Below are 23482 nucleotides of genomic sequence, written 5' to 3' on the forward strand. Positions count from 1 at the left end.
GTACTATTAGGCTTTGATCAGTCTATTAGGATATGTGATGAGCATTTTGATTCGGCTATTTTATGTTTCATTTCAAAACTCTTGTAAATTATTCCAATTAATACTAGTCTTGTAGAGATCACATCCTAAGCAGTTTGTGAGCAATAGATGGAAGTCAGTTTGAAACATTAACAAAAGGCTCTCTGAACATCAGTTATCAATTTTATCCTGAATTCCTCAATATGTAAGGCAGTGCCGGCTAAAACACCTTGAAGAAATACCTGCTGAGTGTTTATAATGTGACACAATATGATTTGTGGAACTTATGCAAGACAGGATGTGAACAACCCAAATTTCAAACCGAAACTGAAAAGGGTTATTATATCAGGAGCTTGGGAGCCGAAAGATGACGAGAATGGTCGGAATGGTCGGAAATAGAAAATCCTACCCGCTGTCTACTTCCTGGTCTCCGGAGCAGCTAGCGGACAGGGCTATTATTTACAGTCGGGATAGACATCTAACAAGGGTGTTATATATTGCAGGTTTTTGGAATGTCAGCACTGAACACATAGTATTTTCAACACTTCTCTCCCCTCACAATTAATTTTTTAACGGCAATATGAAACGACGATACAATCGGTTTCATCACAGATGAGCACGATACCTTGTGCAGGCAAAAACCAGTTGTCAATTCGCTGTTGTTACATGCATCTGCCAACGAATTAGCCACCATAAGTGTGAAGAATACATATATGAAGATTCTCCGGTAATTATAAAAAAGTGGGAGTAACTATAAACCATTTGGACTACTGCAGACTAAAAGTTCCTTACTTCTGAGTAAGGTTCAACAACTCTCATCGATGGCGTCAAATTCGAGGGTTTCCATTCTGGATTACTTCAATATTGTCTTCGAAGGAGAAAATGGCAAAATTGAATCCAACTGCAAAGCTTGTGGCACTCGGATTCAGGCGAAGCGAACGGTTACTTCAAACTTCGTAACACATTTAAAGGTAGGATGCAAGCAAAATAATTATTCGAATTGCTGAGATTGATGGGCGGTCATTAAACCAATCAAAAAAGAGAATTGCTGCAGCGCGAATAAATCATGCTGGTAGCATAAAGGGAGATCAAAGACTCCTATTTGCCCTTGCTTACATTGTTTTTGCACAAATGAAATATATTTGCTTTTGATTTTTGCAAGACTTCCGTATTAATTATGGTCGGTCGGAAGTCGTTGGTACATAATAAATGAATACAAGGTTATGATTAAATTACACACCCATAAATATCTATTGGTATAAATCTAAGACACCAGTCATCACTTAATCACTTTAGTTCAAATGAGAAATCCTAACATACAATCTGTTTTTTTTTCCTCCCTTGTATTCCCCTGTCTTGCAGCGTAAACATCAGGCTATGTATGATGAGTTTGTGAAAAAGAAGGATGTGAAAAGAGAAGCCTATGCTTCTGGGGCAGTCCATACCTTTGCAGGGAATGCAAGTGGAGGCAGTCGATCTTCTTCCCAAAGTGGGGCAGGATTGACCAAGTTTGACCGTAGTGACCCTCGCCAGACACTTATCTCTGAAGCAATTGCTAAGATGATTATCCGAGACCTTCAGCCAGTGCAGATTGTTGAGAATGAGGGCTTTCGGGAACTTCTGCAGTTACTAGAGCCTCGTTATACCCCAGAACCATGCCATTATATTCAGCAACAGCTCCTGCCATCCTATGCCTACCAAGTGCAGTTAGCCACCAAGCAAGCCCTGACAGGGGCAGAGTCCTGCAGTGTAACCCTGGACCTCTGGATGAGTAGTTCTGCAGCTGTCAGCTCTGGTGGAGGCTACCTGGGGGTGACGTGCCACTTCATAACATCAGATTGGCAGATTAAATCAGCCCTTTTGGCATGTTTACCCCTTACTGGTCATCATACAGCCCAGCGTGTGATGTCTGAGTTTGATGATATCTCTCATGCTCATGGCATAACAGGAAGAGTGTTCAGAGTTGTTTCCGATCCATCTCCTTGTGAAAGCAGACACACTTTTCGACTACCTGGTTTCTGTCTCCATGATAATGGTGAGATAGATGAAGATGAGGAAGAGGACAGTAGTGACGAAGAGGCTGGTACTGGTGAGAGTAAGGAGGTGGTCCAAGCTGATGAAGGGGATAACTCTTTAGATCGGTGTCTTGGACGCTGCAGGATAGACTGTTTTGCCCGTTCACTCGGCTTATGTGTTCGGGAAGGTGTCCGCTCCTCCCCTCAGCTCTCCATCGCTCTCACCAAGGCAGCCTGTTTCTACAAGTATGTCATAGCCACAGTGGCTCCTGAAAAACTCGGGCAAGTGTTCGGTTTGGGAGTGACTGCAGCCACTGGTCAAAACTCGTCTTCCGTGGAACAGCAGTGGAATACCCAGCTGAAGACGATCAGGCAAATGCTGGAGTCGGCTGATTTCCTTGAGGACATCGTGGACCGACATGACCTGGCTCTCAGCAGCTTTGAGAAGGCAGTGCTCCAAGAGTTGGTTGAGGTCTTAGAGCCATTTGAAGAGGCCACTGATATGGTTCAGGGGGATAAACATGTTTCGATTAGCCTTGCTCTGCCCTGTGTTCTGGGCCTTCGCAAGCACCTGGGTGAGGTCATAACTCGGCAGTGCAGTGGGATTGTGATGGGACTGTCACAGGCACTTGATCGAAGGCTTGCGGGAATCCTTGAGGACCCACTGTATGTAACAGCCACTACCCTGGACCCCCAGTTCAAGCTCTCGTGGAGCAGTGACAGTGACTGGCACAAGCAGGTGTTGCTGGAGGAGGTGGAAAAACACACCCAGCCAGTTAGTCCACCAGAGCCTTGCCCAGAGGCTCAGCCTTCCCCGTCTAAACGCAGCAAGCTGTTCTCCTTCATCAAACAGAGACCCACCACACAAGCCAAGAGTGTAGAGCAGGAACTTGCTGCGTACCTCCACGAGGAGCCCACAGACGAGGACCCACTCCAGTACTGGAAGCGTAAGTCCATCGATTTCCCCCTGCTTTCACAAGTGGCCAAGAAAGTGTTCACTGTGCCTGCTACCACAACAGCGGTGGAGAGGATATTCAGCTTTGTGAGTAAGACTCTAAGGCCAGAGCGATGCAGGCTCCTACCAAAGAACTTGGAAACTCTTATTTATTTAAAGGCTAATTACAGAATACTCTGGGCTTAGCCGTAAGGACGAAGAATGTTGCTGTGCTTACATGTACTGACAATAGCTTTACAATATTTGGGATTAATCTTAATTTAGTAGATTTAACAAATTAAGCCCCAAATGCAGCTTGTGCCTGTAAAATCAGTCAGTATACATATTACAGATTGACCCAAAGGAGCACCAAATTGTCTTTTGTCACCATGTACACATTATATATATATACATCTATATTTATATACATATACTCATCATAGCATTTGAAATAGGTAGTTTAGACTTTCTCCTTGTAACTGTAGACAAGTTAAATGCTCTTGTACTGGGGCAAGTTCTCAGTTTATTATAAATGCATTCTCACATTCCATGTTTTGTATATTCATTCTTCGTCTCAAATAAATGATACCCAAATAAATGACACTAACTTGGTAATAATGAATGCAAATCAGAAGTTAAAGCTCCCCAACCCTCCGCCATTCCATGTGTTTGTCCTTGCTGGTAATAGACCTCTTTACATTAACAGCCAGTTTCTTTTAATCACAAATCCATCTTTCCTGGCCTTTGGCACATTAAAGGTAAAACCCTGTAGGTGGAATAATAATTGAACCATCTCCGCTGTAAAACTGTTCATTTCACGTGATTTCTATATAACAGTGAGACTGGAACAATTCACTTTGCAAAGGGTTAGCACTTGTGTCTTTGTTTTTGAATTCAAAACCAGCCAGCAGGAAACCTGCAAGCAGACTGGGTAATTGAAAATAATTACATTTCAGTGCTGAGAGGAATTGGAAATAGCTGATCGGGAACTGCTGCCTCCCCCAGTTGACATGCCTGAATAAAGCATTAGAGCCCAGAGGAAAACTAACCCTGTAGAAGATGAGAAAATGGATGTGGCAGCTGTGATGCAATCAGGACATTTATTAAAGTGGTAATGCTTCTGAAACATATCAGTCAATGCAAATCAGGGCCCAAAACAAAATGGAAATTTTTTTTTCTTCACCATCACCACCTGGGCTGTACTGTAATCTGTGCTAATCTGTCAGTTGCACTCTCTTTTCTTCTGCAAAGACTTACATTTTAAAGACAGTGTGTGGTTGTTCATGCAAATGTTAGTGTGTATATCTGTTTGTCACACAAAACATCTGCAGATTTTAAAAATTGTGTTGACTGTATGTTGCATTTTGTTCTTTTGGGGGGGGGGGGGGGGGGGGGACAAACGATTCATCTGTAAATTCAGTGCTGGATAGTTGAAGGTTGGGAGGAGGGTGCTGATGCCGTGCAGATGTACCTAAATATCAGCCTTTATAAAGGAGGGAGGGAGAGATCCTAAATTTCAATTTCCCTCTCTCTACCAAGTAATTCATTTCAGAGCCAATTACCAGACTGGCTGCTATGTACAGACAAGCCATTTTCATCCTAACTGAAATAGATGAGCTGTCACTGTGGTGTTGTGGGGGAAGGGAGAGAGACAGTCTACTCTCCCTTATTACACACAACAGGGGAGCCTACTGATGCGCTTCAGTTATTAACATAAACACACATACAAATCAGTTTTTTTCCACCAGCAGTTTTTCACACACTACATTTCCTGTGCAGTCTCATAAAATATACCACAGTTAACGTGTCCACAAACGAACACCATTATAAAAAAAAAAAATATCACATCTAAAATGTATCCCTGAAACGATATTGAAAATAATTCTGAAGACATGCCTCATAAACATCAAAGAAGCAACAGACATGAAATTATCCTTTGAAAACAACAGTGTCTCACAATCTTTGATGTGGATCCACCCCCACGTATTTGAGTCATTACTGAAGACTTCCACTAGACAAAGTAATACCGGCTGCCTGAGGAGGGAGCACTCTCACCAGAAGACAAATACATGGAGCCAGAAACAGAGATACTTCAGTTCCTCCCTCACGCATGTGTGCGCACCTCTCAAACTTTGTAGCGCACATATACATAAATGGAGTTAATGGTGCTGTAGTTTTATGATGGAGGCCATGCACACTAATAGTTTGGCACTGTGGACTAGAGCTGGTAAAATATAGGAGTGCTGTAATCTTGAAAACAGTAATAAATGTAAAATTGATCTGTTTCACTCTTGTTGCCTCAGCTGGACACATTCTGCTTCACACAACATGCGTACTTCTTTTTCCAAAGGGAAAGGTTTCATCTTAGTGCGCAGAACACCTCGACCGTAAACGTCTCTAACTATGTAAAGCCGTTGTCTGAGGGCAGGTCTATCTTATTAAAATTTTTAAATCTGTTCACTAATGTCTTGACATTCCTCATACTTTAGCACTGACGTAACAATTGCTCATCTAAAAGAAGAAAAGGAAGCAGTTGAGCAGGAATGATGAACGTGTTTTCACTGTAACCATTGAAGGTGGAGTTATTCTTTCATGCTGCTTGTTGAAAGTTGATGAGCATATCAGTCATAGTTATGCATCAGTTGTATACAGCTCCCTAGTCTAATACCCAGGGTCTGCTGACCTTTAGTTGGCCTTGATGTGGGGGTAGTAATGCCTCTGTTTGGCATTTGGTATTCAGTATCTTAAGAGACTGGCTCACACACTGCCAAAAAATGGTTATTAATAAACAGACTGTTGTTGATGTGTGAACACTCTAAGCAACGACATGAAACAGAGGGAGGGAGAGAACTGCCAGTCTGTATATGTCACTGTTTATATATTAGTGAACCTTAATCACTAAACTATCTTCACCTTTAAATGCTCTCAAAGTAAATGAATACGGTCAAAACAAGCGTCACTCTCTATTGAAGAGAAAGGACCAATGACATTTTTCTCACTGATGCCATGGGTAAAAACACTTCATTGAATGCGTGAACTATGTGCAACCCCGTCCCTTGCCCCTCGCCATTATCCAAGGGACTTTTTATAGCATGGAAACAGGAGAGAGCAGCTGGCCCAGGTTCCTGCCTCCCACTCTGTCCTGACCTAAATGCATTCTCTGACCAGTGCACTTGCTGTCCTGCATGTCAGACTGAGCCGTCATCTCAGCTTTTTTATACCTGCTGTCTCATTGAGACGCTTTCTTTTCAGCATACACACATCCATATGCTGAATCAGACCGAACCTACATTCTCTCACGAATACTCCCTCACAGATCCCGACACTGTCGAGTCATGGCAGACAAAAAGGACACTAGAAGTACCAACAGATTCAATACAAAGAAGAAAGTGGAGGACAAGAAAGTGGACAGTACAAAAAAGAAAAATGAAAGTAAACCAGAAAAAGAGAAAGAAAAGGAGACAATGAAAAAGAAGCCAGAAAAAGCACCAGATGAAAGTAAACCAGAAAAAGAGAAAGAAAAGGAGACAATGAAAAAGAAGCCAGAGAAAGCACCAGATGAAGTGAAGGAAGAGGAAAAGAAGCCAGAGGGAAATGGGGAAAAAGCAGAGGGAGCAGAAGGGAATGCAGAGGATGGGGAATTTCAGCTGGAACCTATAGAGCTACCACCATTTGAGATTATCATAGGGTAAGTAAAAGTGCTGTGATTCACACTTAAATATCTCCCCTTGTCTCTCATAGATAATACACTGGGGTCAGAGACTCTTTTAAGATGTCAACTACAAACCTAATCATTTTGTAGACTGTGAAGAGCTGTAGAATTTTTTCAGGAATGTTAGACATTCGTTGAATAGATGGAAGAGAATCATCTGAGGGAATCTGGTAAAAATCAGCATTCTCAGGGATATTTCTTGGTGTACATGTCAAAAATAGAAGTCCAGAGAAAAACCATGACTCATCAGCTGGTCCAGCTAGGTCTTTTTTTTACACAAAGGAGGGAAATGTACAGGCACTCCAATTAGATGTATCTTTAGGTCAACTGTTTTCTGTATTGCTTTTATCACCACTTTTGTCTAATTAATCTTCATTCGAGAAAAACAGATAAGGAGAAGGTATCACTCTTTGGAATTTAAACAGAGAAAAAACCCGGCACTGTATTAATTTTGTTTTCTGCCGGTCGTCAGAGATCGGATGAGCCCCTTCTTCTTCAAGTTCCAGTTTAAAAACGTGGAGTACTCCTCAGGTCGCAATAAAACCTTCCTGTGCTACCTGGTGGACATACAGGGTGCGTCTACGGAGGCTGAGGGGATGCGGGGTTACCTGGAGGATGAGCACTCTGGAGCTCATGCAGAAGAGGCCTTCTTCAAACAGGTCCTTGCCTATTACGACACATCCCTGCGCTACGTAGTCACCTGGTACACATCGTCCAGTCCCTGCGCGGCCTGTGCCGCCAAACTAACAGAGATCTTGCAAGCCCGCAAGACACTCCGACTCACCATCTTCTGCTCCCGCCTCTTCATGTGGGAGGAGCCTGATGTGCAGGCGGGGCTGAAGGCACTGGTGATGGCGGGATGTAAGCTGCGGATGATGAAACCGTTGGACTTCACCTATACCTGGGATACATTTGTAGAGAATGAGGAGCAGAGCTTCACACCGTGGGAAGACTGTCAGGAGAACTATGAGTACTATGAAGAAAGACTGTTTGACATACTGAAGTGAGGGTAAATTATTCTCTTTTCCTCCAGTCTTACACTACATGATAGAAGAACAGTAACACAGGTATCATGATAAGTAAATCAAGAATATTAGTTTCATCAAAAAAGAGGAAACATTTTACCATCTCTTTTAGAGTAAGAGATGCACTTATATAATTAGCAGTATAGATAGTTTACTGACACCGGGTCTTTAAATTAAAAGAAAACACAGATTACGAGACAAAGTTTACAGATGTAAACATAACTTAATACAGGAAATGAGGGGATGTTCGGCTGTCATGTCTGTATCTAAGTTGAAAGATCATCCAATGTACTAACTCTTGTTCTCTCTCCTCCTGTTACAGGGCTTGTCAGAGCACATCCCAACCCAAATCTTCTCTTTCCCTTCAAAGGCATATATCCTGTTATTAGGTTATAAAATTTAATCCTGTTACAGAGAATAAAAATCTACTTTTGTATGGTATCATTTGTGCTTACTTTGTTCAATAAATAAAGCTTAGCACAGAGAAACTGCCTTATAAAATATATTTAACACTGGATGTGAGCCCATCGTCTCACATATATTTCACAATGCAGGCTTATGTCACTATGCCACCGGCATGTCTGCAATCATGATGTCATAGCTCTAATATAACATCCTAATTTTTAGTGCACTGGGTCTGCTGCACTTCTAAAGTTACATGACTGAGTCATGAAGTCCCTTTTATGTAGGTGAACGATTCGTATGACCACGTTTGTAATGGCGTATTCACAATACTACCGTGACAATAGTGTCTGTGATATCATAATATCATTGTATTTTATTACAATCACAGGGTGTGTTAGGTTTGTCATTGCATTATTAAGCCTTATTGTAAGTTTACCCCTCTTATAATGAACACTTTACCTGAAGTCAGTTTTATTCCTTACCTAAAATTTACATCATTCAATATATTGGACTTAGTCGAGTCCAAAAATCTGTTGAAAATCTTAAGACTTCCTGGCAAACATCACCTTACCTACTACTCTTCATGAAACATTAGGACATTGAACAGTCTTCACTGAAGCCCCTCCCAAAGTACCCCGATAAGCGCCCCTAACTCTAAGAGCCGACGTCACTGAGATCTTTTCCTGTGACCACTACAGTCAAAATCATGAGCGACTGGGCTTGCCCACCATTTTTATACCTGATCCTAAGCATCCCGGCATGGGTTGTTATACTTCACCCTTAGCATGATGGGACGGTCACTGTTTAATTAACCGAGGAACCATAAATGTGTGGAATTACCTTTCAAAATACTCTGTATCCTTTATTTACTTAAAGGATACAAAGGGTCTTTTATTTTGGCAGTTACCTGTCACTCTAACAGATTTTAGCATTCTAATGATTAGTGCTGACATTTTCATGTGCAATTTAGATCAAGTATTACCCTTGGAAAATTACATAGATACTCTTACGGCATCACCTGTTGGACAGCTTAATGTCACGGTAACATTTTTTTAAAATTCTATTTTAACACAGTCAATGTCTTAATATAGTTCCCACATTAAGAAACATAAATAATGCGTATGAACTATAAGTAGTGTAATCTTTTTATTCAAGACAAAATATTCTTATCATCAAAGTAATAAAGTTGACAACACTGAGAAAGGACCAAGGCAAAAACAGAGACACACAGTCGCTGTTTGGGGTAAGACCCTGAACGCACATTAGACCTGTTTGACTGCTTGTCAACAGAAAAGAGCAATCATTTTCTAGGAGGAACAAAAGAAACAATATACCCTGGATACCAGTTTAATGGACCACTAAGTATTAGAGGGTATGCGGAATGACTGAAAATATTAAAGGCTTTTTATCCTCCAAGACCCATTACCTAAAGCAATCATAGTGGTCCAGAACCCTTATTAAGTTGTTTGAATGTAACACAAAACTGACATGACTGATGTTATGAGTGGGACCTGAATCCTCAGATTTAAGAGCTTCCTTGAAATTGTAACCAAAATGTGGAATCACTGCCAAGAACATTACATTTGGTTTTGAGACACATTAAACAGAAAATTATGAAGAACTGTGAGCTGTGTAATGGTGCCACGAAAAGGACAAGAGCAAAATTTGAGTACCACCTGTATGCGGAGGACTACAATGAGTATATAGTGATTTGAATATCTGTCTGCCAGAAGACTTCCTCTAAGATTTCAGACACTTTCTCCCACTTTAGACGGTCCAGGCCACAGCCAATCCTGAAGACAGAGGCAAAATGCAAGAGGAGTTTATTGTGTATCTTGTTGAGTAGATAAATATTAGAACTTGCTGTAATGTATCTTTGAAAAATCAGTATTCAGAATATTCTTCACATGAGTTGAAGGATTATAAATCGCTGAAAGAAATAAAAATAAAATAAAATTAAATACAAAAATAATCAAAAGCTGCTTTTTTCCCAAAAATACTGATGTAGTGTCAAAACTGAGCACTTAATAACCTGATTTATTTTGTAAACAGTGAACAGTAATTATTCATTGTAGAGGTAAACATACAGTCAATAGAAGACATGAATGGTCCATACCTGGGCATTGACACATGGGTGACTCCATTGCTTAAACAGTGAACTTTCATGGCCTGCAGGCTCTGTCTCAGGGTGTCATAAGTAGGCTTGTGGAAGTACTTTTCCTTTGTAATCTGACACCAAAGACATAAAGAGAAAAATAATACTTGGGCACAAAAAAAGACTTTAAACTGATAAGATATTCTATCCTATGAAAACTTACAAAATCAGGGCAATTCCTTTCCCTGAGGCTTTTACTCAAATGTAAATACCAGCTTTCTTACCAAGTAGTAGATATAACGCCCAGATCTTTCAAGCACTGCACACTGGCCTGGAAGCTTGTCTGTGACAGTTGGGGGAAAAAAAGAAACTTCATTAGTAAGGTTAAGGTAACCTTTCAACACCATTATCAGTTATTATGTCAGCATACAGTTCCACTTTCTTTTCAGACATTAAATGCTTGATAAAGTACATTCTTATTTAACCTTATATTTGAAAACTCACGCTGTTTTTTGAGCTCCTCCACGCCATGAAACTTCTTCCTAAACAACACTGCTATGCCAGCTCCCATGCGGCAGTCCTGACTGATGCAATGGGCCAGAGACTCACCAGCAGGGCAGGAGAACAAATCACCTCTCAAATGGCGCAGACTCCAGCCGTCAGTAGCCAACTAGCCAAAGGAGTGGCATACACACATCAACCAAATACAGCTGGGACTTTGCTGAACCTATAGAGGCTCTGTAGTCCTAAATCTGAACCAGCTCTTCATATAACTCATTTAATTTAATTCAGTGACCAGTTAAACTGGAATTGTACTATGACGTTGTAAATGTGACATGATGAGATTATTTACACACGTTCATTGGTCCACGCACTTTTTCTTCTTCTTTGCATTGTCCATACTTTTGATCATATTTTGGAGGCACCTGGGAGCGCGCCACGACACCTGCGAGGAAGACTTTAATATACCATGACTGGTAACCAGCAACAGTCAGAACGGACTTTTAACAGCTAGTAGTTCACTGAGGATGTGGATTTGACAGTTGCGAACGTGTCCCAGAAATAAGACTATGTCTGAGGTAAACACTGCAGCAAAAAGTTTTAGAATATGTAACACTGCTCAGTTTTTGGCGGCCTAATAATGACAACTGCTAGTGGATAGGTTTGAAAGTTAAGTGTTTAACGTTAACATTAATTTAAGAACGGCTTGAAATGTAGTAATAAGTTACCTGTATTTCTGACCAGACATTTCTCCATCATCAAACAAATCTGATAATATACTGATGCCAACTTAAGTGGATGACCACGTTTCCATGCCCCACCAAACATAAAGAAACAACAGCTTATAGGAGAAATGTTTTGGTGAAATCAGAGCCCGTCTACGCAAATTCTCCTTAACTTCCTTAGTGGGAGGGAACAAAAAATATAAGTGCCGTCTTCGCTGGAACATGTAGCGAACTTTAAAGTGTCGCCATCTACTGTTATGGAGTCTTGTAGCCGGTGTTGTGCAGCGGAGACCTTGAAGGTGTTGAAATGATTCCCATAAAAAGTCAGTCATCACAAATGTCAGAGAGGTGGGCATGCGATTGCGTGCCTGTTGTAATCAGAAGCTAGACAGTACTAATTGATATATTACAACAAGTGCACCTTGCTGGGAATAGCCAGGGTAATAATAGCAGACTTGATGAACATGAAGGACATTTATTGTTTTGTGTATATTACACTCATCCAGATGAGACATAAAAAGTCAACAATCCATCAGTTGCATTCAATGCATACATTGTCTGGTTTATACAGACTGCATCGTTGAAAAAAGAAAAAGAAAAAAGAAGCATTGTTTATTTATAATGGATCAAACAAATAAATTATGATATTTAACAGAAAAAAAATATGACCACCTATATTTGACTATTTTGAATTTGCTCTATTCAAGACAAGCTGTAAATTTAAAATATATTTCAGCTCTTAAGTATCAGCCATTTTAAAGAAATCCTACAACATGGAATCCTACACCACAAAATGAAGGAATGAAGGAGGGAGGGAAGAAAAGAAAGAAAGAAAGAAAGAAAGAAAGAAAGAAAGAAAGAAAGAAAGAAAGAATATTTCTCTTGTACAAGCATATGTATGTTTGAATATGGGACAATTTGGGGCAGAAAGGGGGCAGATCTGAGGAGGAGACAGGGATGCCCAGTTTGACCCTTCAGACTGAGAAACTATTTGCTTGCATCACTATCAAATAAAAAGAATCCCATAGCACAAAGCATCGCACTCATTTTAAGTCAGTCTAATCTGATAAGATTAGACTGAATTGAAATTACAGTTAAGAACACTTGTTTAAGTGGATAATATAGTTTGTACCCAAGCATCAAAGTTCAGTCCTCTATTACAAAGATCAGTTTCATATTAGGAGGATGCGTGTAATTGTTTTTGCAGATTTATGGTGTTTTTATACTGGACACCTCAGACACTGTATTCTCTATCTCCAGTCCAGGATTTAGTTGAACTCCACTCTGACTGGGTTTACATTTAGCTTGAAATTTTAAAGAACTGAAAAACTGAGGTTTGACAGGGGTCTTGGTTTAGTTGAGGTTTGATAGCAATTTTGGGTTCGCTCAAGTTTGATAAGGGATTAGAAATTGGCGCTCCTGCGTCGCTGCTCGTTAATCCAGTCCCCTGGATTGACATCCATCTGTAACATCTTCATGACCCACTTATCGCGGCGTGCTCCATCAATGAACTCATCCAGAGAGAGTTCACCTGCATGGGAAACAAGGCTCAGAATCTCCTCCACCTATTTCTCAGCATGCCATTAAATATAGATTGTTAGTATACACAGGTATGGGTTTAAAATTAAGTCTCCAAATCGAAAACGCTCAGATTAAATTACAAGTGCATAGAGGCAATAGCTGAGACAAACACTAGGCTGAAAACAATACTTTCAAAGAAGCTCTTATAAAGTGCTATTATAAATAACTGATGGTCTGTTATTCAAAATTGTAATTTCAAGTCATTCTTACCATCACCATTCTCATCCACTAGCTCAAATATCCGGTCCACAACCTGATCTGGGGTCAGAAGGTTACATTCTTCATCTAATTCACCGTGGCAGGCCTTCTTTAGGCGGTAGATAGACTGGAAGTGTATAAAAAAAAAATATATATATATATATATATGGAACAAGATGTGTTCATAGCTGTGTCAATATGACTGGTACACATAATAATATGGTAAACAGAGCTCTGGCAGCACCAAGGTAGTATGTTCTATTACAATTGAAAACATATTACAGCAACATTTGGAAAAATAATAGAGTAAGCACACAGAGCTGCTCAGAGAAAAAGGAAAGTGTTTCTGACTGTGAATCCCTTATATACTTCATGCTCATTTTTGTATGTTTTTGTTTGGTGTAGCAGAATATCAGTTTCAGCTGTTTTGTGTACTATGCACAAATGTCATACATGCGGCAAGATTGCTGTAATGCAACAGCGTACCTTGAGAAACACCATAGCAAACCTGTGGGTAATTAAATCATGACGGGATGTACACACAAGGCTTTGTGAGAGGGTCAGGGTCAAAGTGTTTATTAGGTTACTATGACCACCATGAGTAGTGGGCGTGTCTATAATGATTTGTGAACAATAAAAGGGTCAGGGCTGATTACCTCCACAATTTCCTTCAGTTCTGTTTTGTCAATGCAACCACTCCCATCCTTGTCGTACATTTTAAAAGTCCATTTCAGTTTATGCTCCAGCTTTCCCCGCAACACAAGATTCAAGGCCGCAACATATTCCAGAAAATCAATGGTGTTGTCCTACAGACAGAGAGAGCAGACATTGATATGAAAGAACTTTCTGATGATAAGTAGCCTCTTATCACTCACAAGGAGATATAAATGCAGGTGTTGTGCAAAATATATCGATGTCACAAATACAGGCCATATATCTGAAGTCTTAAGTCTTTATATTACTGTCAGCTGTATTTTCTGAATTGGCAATGCATTGTATTTTTGCTTAAGTATTTCCTTGAAAAATGCATGAATGAAACAGACATGTTTCATGGTTGTCTCTACTGTATCTCCCTGTGATCTGGCTGAATCAGTGTTAATACATTTTGATAAATGTCTCTAATGTCTACTGCTTTAAATTGACTTTAAATCTACTTCCTTCATAAGCGTAATCAGACGAAGTAAAACAGAGACGTTCTGTAAATATTTCCTCAGTCTGAATAAACTGACGATAAGATGTATGCTTATCAGGGTGTAGGTGTGAGTTCTTGGAAATCATTTGCTTACCCCATTCTTGTCAAAGGCCCGAAACATATTTTCAATATAGTCTGCAGCCTCTTGGTTGCCTTGAACGCCGAAGAAGCTCTTGAACTCATGCATAAAAAGGGTTCCGCTGGGACATTCCACCACAAATTTCTTGTACCACTCCTGCAGCTCAGCCACATCAATCTCTTTGTCATCATTTTCCTCACTGAGGCGCTGACCCATCTCTCAATAAGGCTCAAAAAACAGTAACTATGCCTCTTAACCAAAAATGATCACTCTCATATTCGAGAGCCTTCCTCCTCTGCAAACGTCCTTGAGTGGACCTTTCCATACACTCAGGCAACTTCCCAATTTCAACTCCACCAACACGGCAGATGGTGAACTTTTTTTCTGTATCAAGTCTAAGGTTTATTTTTCTGCACTTCAAGAGGTAGGTTAGTTCACCATACACATAACAGGATGAGTGTCTGTTACCCTTCTGTGTGTGCGACCTACTGTTTGGGGATTCGGTGCAAGGACTTTTTGGGACCACATGACATGGATTATTCATATGAGTTCATGTCTGAATCGATTAGTTCAAAGGGAGATCAGATGAAGATTTGCTTATCATTTAAAACTAGGGACATTCTATTCCTAAATGGAGACAGGATTCTCTGAACAATCCAAGGCATGAAAACTCTATTGTCAACTTTAAAAAAAAAAACACACACACACACACACACCTGGGTAGCCTCATGTAAGGGAGAGGTTTAATTACTCAAAATATTGTTATTTTGTACAATGAGTACTTCGACTACTCATTGTGCAAAATAACTGGCAACAGCTTAGCAGGTTTTAGTGACTTAAGAAACCTGCAGCAGGTAATATAGACCATATTAAATTCCTTAACCCACCTGATATATTTCAAATTCCAAGCAATATTCTGTTAAATTCATTCTTAGCTGCACCAAGACTTGTGCAACTGTTGTACAAGTGAACAATGTTTCAATGTGGAGTCCCTCTTCTGATTAGTAGATGTGATGATTCATAGAGACTGGTACCAGGGTAATCCTCACTATCTTATGTCTTACTATTTATAGATTTTAAAAGGAGGATCTAGAAAACAAAGCTGAAGATTTTAATCTTGAGAGTGTGTAGACAGTGAAGAGTTACAGACAGCCCTCATATGTTTACCTGCAACTTGTGCAACTCATGTGTGGGTGTGTACATATGTGTGTGCGTGTGTGTGTGTTAACTATGAGAAGCAAAGTAAACAGACTAAGACTAACAGCAACATGAGTGTATATATGAAGTGTTACTGCAAGAGGTGGCATGACGAAGAGAAAGAGAGAGAGAGAGAGAGAGAGAGAGAGAGAGAGAGAGAGCATGTGCCAAACAATGACCTAAGCATTTGAAGTGGAAGCTTGACAATGCTTCATCTAATGTGAATTCTCTGAAGGTTTGTGTGCCTTTGCCATGTAGGTGAGTGTGTAGCTGACCCTCACATTTGAGAGAACCAGTGCAATGTGCTGACTGGAGCCTTCACAAGGATAAGCCGTCTTATCCTCAAGTCTCAAGGTCATCTGCAACATTAAGAAGCACCTATGTCCCTATGATTAATCTTACAACCTATTGCTTGACAAATAATGTCTTTTTTACTTTTTTGAGCTTAAAAGACACCCTTCTGAGGCACATCAGACATGTAGAGCCACATAGTTTTGGTTAAAGAGTTCTGTCTCAAAGATCAAAGATATTCTGCCCCGAAGATCTAAACGAATTCACTTGTCAGATATTAAACTTTATTCTTGTGTAACTGATGTGTGGTGTTAAATAACCTGAGCGATGTTGTAATTGACAATGCCCTTAAGTTCCATTACAACTCAAAGTGATTCAGTGACTATGAAGAGACATCACACTGTATTACATCGACATGCAAGGCAGTAATCTGGTCTGACTGACAGCTTAATAATCACATTGTGTATTTCCTCTGAACATTGCTGATGAATAATTCAAAATCATTTGGCAATTTTAAATTTCAAGTTTTAATGGACTGTTAGGTTGAGAGCTGCTTATGTACGTGTGTGATTCAGAGGTGGATAACTAATAAATCAAACTAATTAACAGCATATTAATACACTAAAACACTAAAGGGATTACTGAACAGTAACACATAACTAATGTGCTAGAGCACCATTGTTGTTAATGCATAATCATAAAATAGTATGAATGATCGGCATCATAGATGAGACTGATTAAAAACTGCATGTGGCAAAACCGTATCACAAGTGCAATATTCCAAAAAAATCTGCAGGTGTCAGTACAACCCTGGGTAAACTGGAGTAGTTAACTCTTGGACCATAGTTCTCCATGCTTTACATGACTTTTGACAGGGAATCTGTGATGCTCGGTCATTGATGATCACACTCACTCTCTCTCTCTCTCTCACGCGCGCACACACACACACACACACACACACACACACACACACACACACACACACACACACACACACACAGAGTATTGTAAAATAATCCCATCAGATGTGTTTAGGATAGATAAAAATGAATTGACTTTACATGTACAGTGCATGTATGAAATTACTTCCATCAAATTACTGATTACATGATATTTTGGTTGTCAAAATTAAGCAACAAAGATTCATCTACCATTTTTCATAAGATAAATATGGGTTTACACATGAGACTGGAAGTCTCTGTACACTCTCATGCATGCCTTAATAGATTTAATTTTTTGTCATGGATAATTTTGCAATTTATTAAACTAAAATTGCATTTGATTTTTTTTCCTTAATTCCAAAGGCCTGCGAATAAATCTGAGGAAATTATTTTGTCAGGCTTAATTTGAAACACAGAAGCAGGGATTTAAATTTGACATTTAAACTAACTATTTTACATTTAACAAGTTCAATTGTACACTCAGTCAAATGTCTCATTGTTACTGTCAGGCACTGAAATGACTCAAAATAGCAGACAAATTAAACAGAATGACTCAGAAAATTACAGCTCTTAATATTTTGTGACATTGCTTTTAAAGTTCTTGTCCTCAGGGTTTAGAGTGAGACATTCACAGCCAGTCTTAACTCTTGCCATAAGAGCGTACACATAAAGCAAGGCCCCAGGTGGAGCTAATGAACAATCAATACAGACAAAGACTCAGTGGTGGCCTATCCATTTGTCTGAATCTGAATTTTCCCAAATGTCAGGGCTGGTTTCCAAGGTAGTGAATATAAAATACCCACTCTCTCTCTCTCTCTCTGGGGTGTACACACACACACACACACACACACACACACACACACACACAGCAAGAGAGAGAGAGAGAGAGAGAGAAAGAGAACAAGTATATTAGGTGCATTGAAAACTTCTTTCAGTCAAACTAATGTAAAATTCAGGTGAGTTCCTTTATTTCAGTGTCCATCTGTCAACAGAAAAAAAGCTTATAAACACAAGTCAGACCTGTTCTCAGAACTCTCTGTGCCCTATGTTTTTGGGGGACGTAGAGAAAATACATCAAATAGTCATCAGTTTAATTGGAAGGCTTTTCTAGAGTGGACAGGACTATGACAGCACCTAAATGTCAGCATGAAAAACATATCCTGCAGAAATGTACATGCCACAGGCTTGACATTTCTAAACTTATTAATTTGCTCTCTGTCTAATACATTCATAAGTTTAAAAAGTTTGGATGAATTTGCAGAACTATGTGTAGTTATCTAGGAACCCATGCAGAACCAAGGTCTGCTATACTGTGCCTTTATTAACAGTGTGTTTGGTCGCATCAGCCCAAACTGAAGGCAAACAACTGCATCTAAGTTTTAATCATGTGGAGTCTTGTATTCTAGTCTGACAGGCACATAATGATCAGATGGACAAATTAATCATTAAACACCTGAGAGAGATCAACACTATTTTCACACACTGTATTTTCATGCTTCAAAGGTAATTTTGAGTTACGTTAAAGAGCATTTGTTGAAAACTGTAAATGGGTGAAAAAGTTTTTAACATGCAATAATACAACATATGGCACGCCACGCTTTCAGGGCTCTGTGGAAGCATAAATCTCACAGGAGATTGCAAGGAGAGATTGTATGAAAATGTGAGGAAAAATAGAATTCATCCGGGTGATTGTTGGACCATGGAGTCATAAATCAAAGCAAATAATAGGCAAGGCACGAAGCCAAGAAATGATATTTCCCTATCCTGCTGAGAGCAGAGCCCTTCTTACGACATTTGAAGATTTTTTGGTGGTGTCTACTTCATCTATAATGAATGGAGGTGACATTTTCCCATGGTGCATTTGTCACTTCTCTGTATGTTGACCAGAAAATTTACGTTGCAGGAGCATACCATTCGATTCTTGTCATACAATATGAAAATAAGAGGGAGAGAAAGAGGGAGTGTTCACATAATGAAGGAAAGAGCAGACACACAAACAAGATCCGACAGCAAGTTAAAATCTTTTATTACAGAAATCATAGTCATAGAGGCACTACCTCACATAAATAGGCACTGAACTACTGTACTGGTCTCACTGTCACAGATCAGTGTGAACCCAAGGTTTAAACCCACCTGCCCCCTTCCCACAGTGAGTCCATCACCAGGCTAATTGTTGTTAAGTCACACAGGTGAACGTCAGCTCTTGCCTCCCTGTAGGTTCCAGGGCAGAGGAAGCCTGTAAAGATATTACACCCTTATAGGTCACATCCAGACACTTTTGTCACTCGTATAGTGCCATCTTCCCCAGTAGATTTTTTTTCCACACTACTCTCGGTGACATTTGGTTAGAAAACTGTGATAAAGATGTGGTATTCTCACTGAAACCGTAAACTGAGGTGGCTAACAGACAGAAAATATTATCCCTCACACATAAAAGTGTAATTTATTGGATAAAAATATCTTTCCCAGACCATCTTCCTCTCTACCACGTAGGTTTCAAACATTACCTTTAAGATATATATATATATATATATATATATATATATAAATTATAATCTGGGTTCTACTGAACTTACATAGAATCTTACATGATCGTTCAGTTTTCATTCTTGTATGAAAGGTCATCATGAGTGTGCCTGAATCATAATTACAAAAGGGGTCTATGAGTAATAATATAGTGAGATCATGTTTATGTTTAAGGTCGATTCACCTCGTTACCACTGAAGTTTTAAGTTTAGACAGCCAAATTATTCTCCAGTGTCTATGTTGTGTGTGGAGTACACAGATGTTTCTAATTAACAGCAGTCCAGATTTTGTGATGTATAAGTCTGAACATCTATGAGGGAAACTGCTGAACTATTCTTAGATCAGTTACAGTCAAACTTACATCAGCACATGGTGGACAGAGAATTAACCTTACAGGCTTAACAGTTCTCTCTCTGTAGATGGGTACAATATAATGTAGTACGACATCATTGTTCTCTAAGGCTGGCCATGGCCAAGGAGTGTGTCTCCATTAATCTATATCAAAGCCTTTTACTGCTGCACACAGCAGCCTGTAATCTCTAGTATGAGGGGCCTTACTTTAGCATAAGCACCAGTCACTTCACATGAATCTCATTCACTTATTTGGTTGAACCGTCTTCCTATGCACTGGACCAAGGTCAGACATGAAACACCATCAGAGGCCAACAGCTAGCACAATCTGTGGTTACACACTGGTTACAACGTCACAGCACAGCATCATAAATAGACAAGAAATCCAGCTTGACTGATTAAAACAGAGTGAGAGGAATCAACACCATGAGAACCTATCACCATACAAATGGACAAAACAAAACAGGCAAAAATCCACAGAACACAAAGCACTCAGGAACCTGAAAGAGAAAACCACTAACTCAAACCGGTTAACTCACTATAGGGGACACGTAAAGGAGGATACTCATAACATAGAGAACAGAACAATACTACACCGCATTAAATGTGATGCCAATGCTACTGTCAATCTCAAGGATCGTGTTCCTTGTGTATGACGGAAATAGAAAATGGAGTTTAAAGAGGAGTACTCACATAAAAACCCATCCTTTGAGATTACCTCTAAAAAATAATCTTCTACGAAGCTAATGTGATAGCTAATGTCCCATACGATCATGAGAATTCAACTTCATCACAACAGAACAACTTTTCTTCAGTTTTGTTTAACTGTAGTGATGCACTGGATAGCTACCTGGTCTTAAATAACAATGTCTGGAAAAATATAACTTCTCAACATATTTTTGTGGGAAGATATCAGTAGATGATGTTGTTGCTGTTTGACCCTTTGTCAGACGGAGGCGGTTATTTCCCCTTTCTCAGTTTCCATTTCCGAGTTCAATGAGATCTGATCACTTCATTCTAAAATGCTACAAATAAGATCTTTTGAGAAAAGTTAAGTCACATTTTGGAGAGTAACTTTATAAATTCTTTATAAATGACTTGAATGGCATTTCATGTGATTATAAAAGTTGCTGTGACTTTTACATCCAATACTGATGTTTTTCTGAAACCTGCCCCACTTTTCCCCTCAGACGTTTGTCTCCAAACCTCTTACAGCTTTGTTAGGACTGTAATATCCTGCTTAGTTAGTGTGTCTATGAAGTCACTACATGTCAAAGCTCAGATTTGTTCAGAATAATGTATTATCCTGTTTACTGAAACAGTAGAAATGGGAGTCAGGCCAAAGCCATACTGCGATTTACTTGTGTGAGTCATATGTCATGTTGGGGTTTACAAGTAAAAAAAAAAAAAGCGGTATATTTCTTTCAGCATTTTCCCTACTCCTTCTTCATCAGCTCACACACATTATACATTTGCGATGGCTTGCGGGTGTTGCTGTCTGTCAAAACCTTATTCAAGCTTCAGACAAAAAGAAAAAAATAAAGAAAGAAAGAAACACCCAGAGAAGCAGAGAGTCAGAAAAAAACTACTTGAGTTTTGAGTGCTCACATTGGTATACTGAGCATGACAAAAATAAATCTTGGCTTTTGCTCTCGCAGAGAGAGAGAGAGAGAGAGAGAGAGAGAGTGAGGGAGAGAGAGAGAAAGAGAGAGAGAGAGAGAGAGAGAGAGAGAGAGAGAGAGAGAGAAAGAGAAGTGAAATTGCTCTTTCCCTGGCAAGGAAACGTGTCTTCCCAAGCCATTCCACCCTTTGTAGTCGTCTCTAGGCAGCCATGACTGTCACAGCTCTATACATCCAACAACATTCATCATCAGCAAGCATTCCACTGTGACATGTTTAAAAAGACTGCCGGCAGCCAACGGGATATCACAGTCACATCATTAAGAATGTGTAAATCTAAATAAACCAGCCTTGGTGAGAATGAGACTGTGTACATGTGGTGTATGTCTGTGTTTCTTTGATCCTCCAATTTGTCAGCTGGCATGTGTCATTTGAACATTGGAGAAAAACCAGCAGCTATTTACCATGCATTTACACATTGTATATTCAAGACATCTCCCTTCCCATCCATACACGCATGAGAGGCAGCAATATGCCCTGCAGTCAGTGAAAATATGCGCGTATGAATATGCATGAACCTCTGATTATGGATCCAGGCATGTTGCTTGTTGATAATGACAGGGCGTCTGACCATCAGAGACAAGGACGTAATGTAATCAGTATGACTGCAGTTCCATGTGTGTCACCGTAATGTTTAACCCACCGCCCCTTCTCCTTTATCCCTCACACACACACACACTCACACACACACACACACACAGCGAACAAATCCACTCACCCATATTGCCCTTCCATTGTACAGCTACACCTCCACCCTCATCCCACTAGTCTGTCATTTAGTATTAAGAATGGCTCATTAACAGCTGGCATGATTAAACCAGCCGACGGGTAGTGAGTACACTGAGCTGATTCTATTGGCAGATAATCAAGGGGAATTTTGGACCCCCCCCCAGACTCTTGACCTGAAACTGCAAGGTCTTATAATGTTCCAGAAGAGTCTGGGCTCGGGGTGAGAGAGAAGAGAGCAGCTAGTGAATCAATCATGTGGGAGTTACAGGTATCAGTCAACTCTAATTATGCTCTCATGCCTCGGGAAATAATCACAGATTAATCTCTTTAACATTCCTTAGATGACAAAGAGTCTCTGGCTAACAAGAAATGTTCTGTTTTGTTTTCTTCCCTATTAATGTGCATTTGCATACATTACAATCTCCAGTAGCACAACATAAGGATTCCAATACATATTGCTAACTCATTCTTTCTCATTTACTGTCTAGTGTTACTATCTAGTTACATTTCTCATACTCACATAACAATATACACTTGTTGCTAAGTAATTGCAGAGTTAATAGGGAGACCTACTGACTTGCTCTTAATCTTATTAGAACATTTTTCACCTAACCCACGAAACAGAACAAAACAAACGCATTTTTAAAACATGCTTGTACATATACCTACAGATAACTTCAGCCTAGATATAACCACAAAAGGAACTCTCAAGCAAGCTGGGTTATCAGTTGTCATGCCAACTGCTCATTAAATGAGGACACTGCATGTGTTTGCTATTTTTCAACATTGTGTTGTTTTGGGGGTGACAAATGCATTGTAGTCTTTGTTACGTGGAGCAAAGAATGAGCTGTTCTGCTTATCACCTTCACTCTTTCTAGCCAGTGGTCTGTCTTCTATGAAGGAGTAGCCCTCAGTTTGGTGTTTTGGGAGTGTTTTCTCAATGCTGTGAATAAAAGTGCTGCATTTCACACATGCATGGCGGTGAAAGTACAAGAAAACACACACACATACACGCACACACACACACACACACACACACACACGCCCCTGCTATCTGTATATCCTCATATCTCTGCTTGTTATAAGGTTATACAAAAAAGTGCTAAACGTGCTACTGCAGACAGACTCTGCGGCAGCTTGGTGGATATGGCCTGAAGTTCCATTTAAAAAGCCAGAAAAGTACCCTGCTTTGATCCTGACAAAAAATGCTGACAGTTCAAAGGCGTCTTGACTGTGTTCTGTGTCTGTCTGGGTGGGTCTGTCCATTTGTTTGTTTGTTTGCTTGTT

General features: G+C 39.8%; 4 protein-coding genes across 5 annotated transcripts; 2 read left to right on the forward strand and 2 right to left on the reverse strand.

Moving 5' to 3' along the window:
- The first annotated feature begins 839 nt into the window (after positions 1-839).
- LOC115806882 (zinc finger BED domain-containing protein 4) lies at positions 840-3179 on the forward strand. The gene is made up of 2 exons (XM_030767742.1): positions 840-989; positions 1381-3179. The coding sequence occupies exons 1-2, from the start codon at positions 840-842 to the stop codon at positions 3172-3174; spliced, it is 1944 nt and encodes a 647-aa protein (XP_030623602.1). The 3' UTR covers positions 3175-3179.
- Positions 3180-6302: 3123 nt separating this feature from the next.
- apobec2b (apolipoprotein B mRNA editing enzyme, catalytic polypeptide-like 2b) lies at positions 6303-7686 on the forward strand. The gene is made up of 2 exons (XM_030770011.1): positions 6303-6655; positions 7152-7686. Exons 1-2 carry the CDS (start codon positions 6303-6305, stop codon positions 7684-7686), a joined length of 888 nt encoding a protein of 295 aa, XP_030625871.1.
- Positions 7687-9242: 1556 nt separating this feature from the next.
- oard1 (O-acyl-ADP-ribose deacylase 1) lies at positions 9243-11582 on the reverse strand. 2 transcript variants are annotated; one of them, XM_030767407.1, is made up of 6 exons: positions 11434-11582; positions 11080-11150; positions 10709-10874; positions 10489-10547; positions 10226-10338; positions 9243-9902 (listed from the first exon to the last, which is right to left on the reverse strand). In XM_030767407.1, exons 1-6 carry the CDS (start codon positions 11531-11533, stop codon positions 9800-9802), a joined length of 612 nt encoding a protein of 203 aa, XP_030623267.1. In that variant the 5' UTR covers positions 11534-11582; the 3' UTR covers positions 9243-9799. The 2 variants fall into 2 exon arrangements, with proteins under 2 accessions (XP_030623267.1, XP_030623266.1); XM_030767406.1 differs by having other exon boundaries at positions 11062-11150.
- Positions 11583-12833: 1251 nt separating this feature from the next.
- guca1b (guanylate cyclase activator 1B) lies at positions 12834-14696 on the reverse strand. The gene is made up of 4 exons (XM_030767408.1): positions 14496-14696; positions 13866-14015; positions 13222-13336; positions 12834-12961 (listed from the first exon to the last, which is right to left on the reverse strand). Exons 1-4 carry the CDS (start codon positions 14694-14696, stop codon positions 12834-12836), a joined length of 594 nt encoding a protein of 197 aa, XP_030623268.1.
- Positions 14697-23482: the final 8786 nt, after the last annotated feature.

This window comes from Chanos chanos, chromosome 3, assembly GCF_902362185.1.
Source record: "Chanos chanos chromosome 3, fChaCha1.1, whole genome shotgun sequence".
Classification (NCBI taxonomy): domain Eukaryota; kingdom Metazoa; phylum Chordata; class Actinopteri; order Gonorynchiformes; family Chanidae; genus Chanos; species Chanos chanos.